General features: G+C 43.4%; 1 protein-coding gene across 7 annotated transcripts in view; it reads right to left on the bottom strand.

The window, feature by feature from the left end:
• The window catches only part of LOC106924627 (protocadherin gamma-C5-like), a 128,120-nt gene that overhangs the window by 10,776 nt on the left and 108,340 nt on the right, over positions 1 to 9,004 (bottom strand). The window contains exon 1 of one of the 7 annotated variants that reach the window (XM_088009559.1): positions 6,276 to 8,992. The exons of 2 other annotated variants lie outside the window; for them this stretch is intronic. In XM_088009559.1, coding sequence (XP_087865685.1) covers positions 6,276 to 8,735 — 2,460 coding nt within the window. In that variant the 5' untranslated portion in view covers positions 8,736 to 8,992. Of the gene's footprint in view, positions 1 to 1,338; positions 4,080 to 6,275; positions 8,993 to 9,004 lie in introns of those variants that run through there. 4 more of the 7 variants (XM_088009561.1, XM_014998435.2, XM_014998438.2 and 1 more) reach the window with 4 other exon arrangements.

The following is a 9,004-nucleotide window of genomic DNA, read 5'->3' on the forward strand; positions in this document are numbered from 1 at the left end:
AAAGATGTGTAAACTAAACTGTAGAAAATTAACTAAAGCAGCCTCATGTGAACCAAACATACAACATTAGTCAATATTAACAAAGGCCTCTGACCCCTTAAAACTCACACATTATTAAACAAACTGTGCCAAAACAAGACAACACACTGTGGATTAATAAAGGACACAAAGAGGAGCAGTGGGAAGGCACTACGGCCCCCAGGGTCCTGCTAAAATTACACATGACCACAGGACTACTTGTCATTGAAGCTTTGTACGCGCAGTCTCGTGCACATAAACACCCCTAGTGAGGGCGACTGCTCTAAAGCCATTAAAGCCTACGCCTTCTGTCACTGTGGCACACGTGCGTAAAGCCAAGCTTCCTTTTCAGTTTTCTGTCCCTTCCTCTCTTTTTTTCCACTGCTGTCCTCATTCCACACGTGTCACTAGAGCAGGGAGACAGATGGCGTCCTCCTGACCTCGGGTACAACACAACTCAGATTAGTCTCAACAAACTTGCATGAAAAAGAAGAGTATTATACATGCAAGCAGGAGAAAGAAATGTTAAAAAGGTTTTTTTTTAAACAAACAAAAAAAAAAAAGCTCTAGCAACAGTAATGACTGTACGGGACAGACAGAGCAAGATCCGCTTCACATGTGCTGCCGATTCCTGGAACCAATCACCAGAAGTTCAGAGGACAACAGGAAGTCAGGGTCGGGCCGATGACCCCGCAAATTCCTGTTTTTCAGTGACTGCTTTATTCTTTGGCCTATACTTCCACCTATCTGGCCATTTTCCTCTTCACCCCCACCATCCCTCCTTCTGTCATCCTGTTCCTCTCTGTCTCCACTCCACTGAATGGACTCTACAGGACCCATTTCATCTGGATGTCTCCTTCTCCTCCCATCTGTTAGAAGCACTAATGTTTTCCCCTTTACTTTTCTATTTGACTGTTTGCTGAACTAGCTTCCTTCATCTTCATTTGTCTTTATCTTTCTCCTTTTTGTCTATGCAGAAAGCTCTATGTTATTTAAATAGCTTGAAGCCAGTGATAGTAGTTTGTAAGTCTTAAATTAGATTTTTTTAAAAAGTTAACAACTCTACTTCAAACGAATTAGCCGTGTAGATTAGGGGAACCTCAAAAAAATCCTCTCATAATATGAAGAAAATAATCTTCATAAACTAAAGTGACACACATAAAATCCAGCAAAGACACATTTTGCTATGCTGTCATAATTCAGAATTAACAAACTAAATGAAAATTGCTTTTGGGAATGTTTCAAAGACATTTAAAATGGAACGATCTACAATAAAACTCAGTAATGCTCTCATCCCAACTGTGGATGGCTTCCTCTCACCTCAATGGCTGAGTTCATGAGGTTCTTCCTGCTGAGCGTCATGTTGAGCGTGTTGTTATGACTCAGCATGGGTGTCTTCATAAATACAAAGTCGCTTCGACTAGATATAGTGGAGTAGCACGGTCGATAGGTGCGTGTGTGTGGCTCCTGGGGCCCTCCCACCACCTCCATATATCGTATGGGTCCATCAGTGTTGAGCTGCAGGTGCAGGTCTTTGCCGGGCCTCTGATGGTAGCGGCTGGACCTGTGGCGGCCATAGCAGCAGCATTCAGAGTCTCCCAGTCCTGAGTCACGGTGTCTTAGGCAGCGCACCATGAGAACCACGAATGTGATGAAAGCTACACCCGACACACATGCGAGAGAGATTATAAGATATAAAGTGATGTTAGACATTCCATTGTGGTGGTAGAAGTGGTTGTGGCGAGTGTTCACTGGAACGTCGATGGCTGTGGCTTTCTCATCCACAGTTACGGTGATGTTCACCGAGCTGGACCTTGGTGGGTCACCGTTGTCCTGGATGATGACTGTTATGTCATAAGTAGAGCCCTCTTCCTCTTCGGCCCATTTGCGGGCTGTGCGGAGCTCCCCGGTGTGGGCCCCGATACGGAACATGCCAACATTTGGTCCAGGAGCGATTGAGTAAAACAACCACGCATTGTGCCCACTGTCTGCATCCACCGCCACCAGTTTATTTATGACGTGGCCGGGGCCGGCAGATGGGGGCACAGTGAGCTGCAGTCTTTTGTCTTTTGGGTAGGAGGGATGAACAATCACTGGTGAGTTGTCATTCACATCCACAACAAAGACATGTACAGTGACATTTGTTGCCCGTGGGGGGTCCCCTGCGTCCCGGGCCTGCACCTGAATGCGGAAAGCATTGAGCTTCTCATGGTCAAGGGAGCGCATGCTGTATATTTGGCCGGTTTCTGGGTTAATGTACACATAAGATGAGATGGGTGAGTCCTGGACCATGCTGGGAAGGATGGCATAGGAGATCCGAGCATTCTCACCCAGATCGGAGTCCGTGGCAGAAACAGCAGCAATCGGGGAGCTGGGGGAATTGTTCTCAGGGATGTCCACAGAGTATGAAGGCTGGGAGAAAGACGGAGCATTGTCATTTACATCCAAGAGCTTCACTACAAAGGTTTTCTGAGATGAGAGTGGTGGGGAACCAGCATCGGTTGCCTTGATAACCACTGCGTACTCTGGGATGGTTTCTCGGTCCAGGCTGCCAGCAGTTTTCAAACTATAATGGCCATCAAAGGCTAAAATAAGTTTAAATGGCAAACCTGGTGGGATGGTTAATATAACCTTCCCATTGTCTCCAGAGTCCAGGTCTTTAGCATTTATGACAGCAATCACTTTCTCTGGAGGCGAGTCTTCTCTGATGGAGCTGATCGGTGACATCAGTGTCACCTCTGGGGCGTTGTCATTCACGTCGATGATGTCCACTATGACGTTACAGGAACCCTCCATGGCAGGGTATCCCCCATCTCTGGCCTGCACTGTGACGTGATAAGATGCGGCCTTCTCGTAGTCTACATCCCCCTTCACACGGATCTCCCCGCTCTTAGAGTCCACAGTGAAAAGCTGGAGAACACGTTCTGGTGTGTATTTACTAAACAGGAATGATATTTCACCGTTGCTGCCAGAATCAGCGTCAGTCGCATTTAATTTCGTAACTAAAGTGCCCTGTGCGACGTTTTCCGACAGCGTCACCTTCGTCACTGTCTCGGCAAAAACCGGAGCGTTGTCATTTACATCCAGAATTTTAATGAGCAAAAGAGTCGAGCCAGACTTCTCCGGCTGACCCCCATCCACGGCAGTGAGCAACAGGCGAAATGAGGCCTGCTTCTCTCTGTCCAGAGGTTTATCCACAACAAGTTCTGGAAACTTGCTGCCGTCACTCTTAGTCTGCACGTTCAGTGTAAAAAAGTCATTTGTGGCCACATGGTAAGTGCGTAAGGAGTTGGTGCCCACGTCTGGATCGTGCGCGCTTTCCAAGCGGAACCGCGTGCCCGGCGCGGCCGCCTCCGACACCTCCAGAGAAATGTTGCTGGTTGAAAATTGCGGCGCGTTATCGTTCACATCCAGGATGTCCACCATGACGCGATGAATCTCCAGCGGGTCCTCCAGCATAATTTGTATTTGTTGTGAACACGTTGAACTCAGTTCGCACAGTTGTTCCCTGTCAATTTTTTGTTTAATAATTAAATCACCAGTTGCCTGCTTCACCTCGAAATACTCCACCGCTGACTCGGAGACCACCCGTAACTTCCTCTGGACGATTCTCTGAGCCGTATGGCTCAGATCTTTCGCGATGTTTCCAACCACGGAGCCTGGATCTAGTTCCTCCAATACGGAATATCTGAGCTCAGCGGACGCTGAGCACACGCAGGCTAGATAGAGGTAAATCCTCCACAGCGTCCCTCCTCCGGAGCGCTTCCTCTGCCTGCAGTCCATTGTGCTGCGCTCCCAGGATCGGGAAAGTTTCTAACTTCTTTCGCCGTCACGTATCCATAACTAAGTGTTAAAACGAGCCTACACGGCTCGATGTAAACATTTCCACTCTAAAAGCAAAGCGATGGAAAGCTTTGATATGGTCATGGCGGCCGACATTAAAGAGAGAGAGAGAAAAAAATAAAATCACGGAGAAAACTCAAAGTTGCCCCTGGCTCCACTAAACCTCTGCTCTGTCTCCTCCGCCTCACTCTCTCCATGGGCGGGGAGAGACCACAGAAGCCTGTCCTCTGATTGGAAGACAAAGCTGGAGCAGCGCTGTCACACTTCCAACACCCACACCAAACTTTTCACTGACTTCTCTCTCTCACAGGCGAGAAAAACAACAACAACAAACCTTTAAAGTTTTAAGAAGTTTTGAAAGGACAGATGGAACAGAAATAAACAAGCAGCAAGGATATGAAAAAGTACACTTTGCACAACAATGGGCGTTTAAGTAAATGAAAGACAATTTACCTCCTGTCAGATTTGTCTCCGCACCGTCAAACTAATGTGAAACAAATAACACAGAGACCTGTGTGCTCTACTTCCGCATGGGGGCGTAGTTTTCAAAAAAAACTTTGACTTCAACAACTTTACTTTTTATCTGGACTTCATTCATTCATATACATAAAAAAGCAGTAATGCTCATTCTTAAAATTATAATTTTAAAAAGCCAGTTTAAGTTTGTGAGACTGACAACTGAAAAGAAAAGTACTAATTATGTAAACAGTATTTAGCAATTGTATCTCATAGAATTTGATTACTTTAAGGAAAAAAGAGAGAGAATCTAAAATATAATGCATTAATCCAAGTTGGATTAATGCATTAAAAATTAGATCAAGACAGAACTATGAATATGAAAAAAGACGAACCAACAATGAGTGATTCTTGAGAATAGGGACAAAACAGGTCCTATGGATAAAGCATGAAATTTGAATAAAATATACACAAAATATATTTTTTTCAAATATCTAACTAAACTAACCTGGGTCATGTGAGCACAACAATGTATATATATATATTTTTTTGCTGAATATTTTTTTATTTTAAACATTGTAGTCGGTGGATGATGCCTGTAAAAGCCCTTGTCCAGGAGAAGAACTCAATACATTCTTATAGTTTAAAACAATTAAAGAAATACTAAAATTATATATTATGACAATTAAGTATAAGTAGTCATATAAATAATTATAAAAGTATCGTTAAATTGAATTAAAAATAATTTTTAGATATTTTCCAACTCCACTGAAATTTGTCCTTAGTTTTTGTCAACACCGTCAGAAATGAAAAGAATGTAAAAAAATCAGGCATTATTGGGGGGCACCAGAACTTCTGAGGACCCCATGACGTTGTCTTTTCTCTTCCTTTGCTAGGAGGGCTAGTTAGCTCCGGTTAGCTTAAGTTATTCTTTAGTTTTTTCTTCTGATTTATTCCTAAGTTGTTTGTCACAACCATGATGTGTCAACTCCATAACTGACAATTTACAAAACTTTGATGAAATTTTGCGAAATAAAAGCTTAATTTTGGTATAATGTAAAGATTTCATGGACCCGACGAGCTACAATATGGCCTCCTTCAGAATAACATCATATAAATTGAGGTAGTTTGGCATTTCGTCAACTCCGTCAGAGTTTTTCTGACTCTTTCAGTGAAATTGTTGTCAAATCTCACTAAATTGTGCAACTAATTCATTTTAATGTATTTTACATGAATTGCATTACTTCACATGTACCAAGTTTTTCATTTTACTCACTAGTTTGTCACCACCTTCAGTTCTGTGTCAACTCCGTCATGCACTGTCAACTCCATCAGATGGACTTTTTCTTGTTTTTTGTTTTAAATAATATTTATTTTATTTCTTGAGAAGCATTTGTCTGTAAATTGAGTAAAAATATCACTAATGGAGTATTTTAAAAATCATTTTAGATTTATTTTTGTCAGATGGTGATGACAAAGTTTTGGGTCAGGTCGATTAAAAATGTAATTTTTTTTAAAAAAAATTCGCAACTGGGAGCCTGTACCTTAGCATCTTCATATTTTCTAAACATTATTTGTCATATTTGCATACATAAGGTTGAGAAATAATTAAAAAAAAATATGGGAAAATTAAAACCCATTTTGTCCCTATTCTCAAGAATCACTTTTTAAAATACATTTGCTCTAAAAGATGTCATTAGAAAAAACATATTGGGTGTGGTGTTAATCCTTTTTTATTTATTTGTGGTGGGGTTTATTATCACTCTTAGTAAAATGTTTTTAACCTATTTTTCAGTTCAAGCCATCTTCTCAAAAATAAACTAAACAGAACGCAAAGTAAAATCCATAACGCATGACCTCAAAATAAGCACCAACGAACAGAATGAATATAAAAATTAACCAGAAGCGAGCCAGTAAACGAATGTGTTAACACTATAGTTGCTGTTCGCTTAGCTCACCTGCTGGCTCTCAAAGGTCCAGGTGCTGTCGGGTAAAGACGCGTCCAGAACACTGATGACTTCTTTAAAGTCTGTGGTGCTGCTGGGTTTGATCAATGTGAAATCACTGTACTCTGACATCGGAGACATGCAGGACCTGAACGACTGACTCTGAGACATCATGTCTCCTCCCAGGACCTCCACGTATTTTATAGGTCCATCAGTGTTGAGCTGAATCTGCAGGTTTCTGTTGGGGTTCTTGTAATCATCACAGTCGCTCCTTCTCATGCAGCAGCTCCCGCTGCTTCTGCTGCCCCTGATGCATTTCACCGCCAGAATGAGAAAAGTCACCAGAGACAGCACGGACACTGAGGCCAGAGACAGAATCAAATAAAGGGTGATTCTGCCGGTTTTCTTGCTGGGCTCGGACATTTTGTGTCGGAGGTCTAAAATGGGTTCATGGAGACCGTCCTCCAGTAAGATGGACACCGTGGCTGTGGCGGACTGAACCGGTTGCCCGTCGTCCTTGATCTCTATCAGCAGCCTCTGTGAGGAGTCGTCCTGCTCGTACACAGCGCGTTTAGTCCTCACCTCTCCTGTGTACTGATTGACTGTGAACAGAGAGGCGTCTGTGGCCTCCGCTAGTCTGTACGAGATCCAGGCATTATGGCCCGAGTCAGCGTCCACGGCCGTTACCTTGGTAACCAGGTGACCCGCTTTAGCGGAGCGGGGCATCCTCTGATGGGAGAGGGAGCCGAGGGCAGCAGAGGAGGGGTAAATAACAGCGGGGGTATTATCGTTCTGGTCCAGGATGAAAACATGGACAGTGGCGTTGCTGCTGAGAGAGGGAGAGCCCTGGTCCTTTGCCTGAACCTGAATCTGAAACACTTTCAGCTTCTCGTAGTCAAACGAGTGCATGCTGTAGATGCTCCCGTTATCTGAGTTAATGTAAACATAAGACGAGACGGAGACGTCCTGCACTTTCGAGTCCAGTATGGAGTAAGAGATCTTTGCGTTTTCACCAGAATCCTGATCAGATGCTGATACTGAATAAAGTATAGATCCCGGTAATCCGTTTTCTTTTAAATACACATTATAGGACGACTGAGAAAAACTAGGAGGGTTGTCATTTACATCAGTGATGCTGACATGAATAGTTTTCGTGCTGGACATTTGTGGAGTACCTGAATCAGTGGCGGTTATCTCAATATTATAATCAGATGCCCTCTCTCTGTCTAAATTACCGCTGGTAACCAGCGCATAATTATTAGAAAATGAAGGCTTCAGATTAAAAGGGGGACCTTTGGCGAGATGTAGAGTTACTTTACCGTTATCGCCGGAGTCAAGGTCTTTTGCACTTATCAAAGCAACCACAGTGCCGCTTGGCGCGTCTTCGCGCACAGGTTTAGGCTGAGAAGTAAAAACAATTTCTGGGGCGTTATCATTAAAATCAGTGATGTCTACCTGGACACGGCAGTGGCCTTCCATTTGAGGACTGCCTTTGTCCTTTGCGATGACATCAATGTCATATGACTTAACTGTCTCATAGTCTAAATCCCCTTTCAGAGTTATTTCACCTGTTAAAGGGTGAATATCAAAGGCTGACAGCACAGAAGGCGGTGTGCGAGGCCCAAATGAAAATTCAACTTCACCGTTTGAGCCTTCGTCTGCATCTGTCGCTTTGGGTTTAATAATAACTATTCCTTTCAAACTTTTTTCACCCAAAGATATTTTGTACAAGTTTTTCTCAAACACCGGAAAATTATCATTAATATCAAGAACATTTATAGTTATTTGTGTAGTTCCAGACCGCACAGGATTTCCTCCGTCTAACGCTGTCAGCAATATTTTGTGAACAGACATTTTCTCTCGGTCAAGAGTTTTCTCCAAATAGAGCTCCGGGGCAGCCTTGCCACCCTCGATTTCTTTTATCTTCAGGGAGAAGCAGTCGTTTTTACTGAGTGTATAAGATTTAAGTGAATTGCTCCCAACATCAGGGTCCCCTGCGCTCTCTAAAGGAAAGCGCGTACCAACAGCCGCCGATTCGGCTATATATAAAGAAATCTCGTTTGAAAGGAAAATTGGAGAATTGTCATTAATATCTCTAATTTCAACTTCAATTCGATGCAACTGTAGCGGATCCTCGATTACAACCTGCAGAGGCAATATGCAGCTGGCGCTTTGTCCACATAAAGCCTCTCTGTCTATTCTGTCATTCACCACCAACTCGCCCTTCCCCACATCCACGCTGAAATGCTGCCCACCAGCCTCCGAGGGGACACGTAGTTTACGCTCAAAAATGTCCGATAATCCCAAACCCAGATCTTTTGCAAGATTTCCAACCACAGATCCCCGTTTCAGCTCCTCTTGTATGCTGTAACGAGTTTGTCCATGTATTGTATTCCATAGAAGAAAGAAATGATGCCACCAAAGCGCCTGCCATCTCCAGTCTCGGTGTTCTTTCCTCTTTGTCATCCTCATTCTACAAACGAACCCGTTTCCATCCCATATAAGCGCAGATCAGAGAGGGAAAATTGATATCCGGCGAGCGCAACATATCCAGTTAGAATAATAGCTATTTCTGGTCAAACATTAAATAAAGACATGATGCTGAGCTCCTAAAATATGAATTATTTGCTGACTGTTCTCCCTCTCTGAGCATTGTGGCGGCTGAAGCTGCAGGGGGGAGGGACTAGATCTCTTTTTACTATGATGAATTCTATTGGTTCGCAGCATCCACCTCTGATTTC

This window comes from Poecilia mexicana, unplaced genomic scaffold (genome assembly GCF_051168715.1).
Source record: "Poecilia mexicana isolate PSO_F unplaced genomic scaffold, ASM5116871v1 scaffold_10, whole genome shotgun sequence".
NCBI lineage: Eukaryota > Metazoa > Chordata > Actinopteri > Cyprinodontiformes > Poeciliidae > Poecilia > Poecilia mexicana.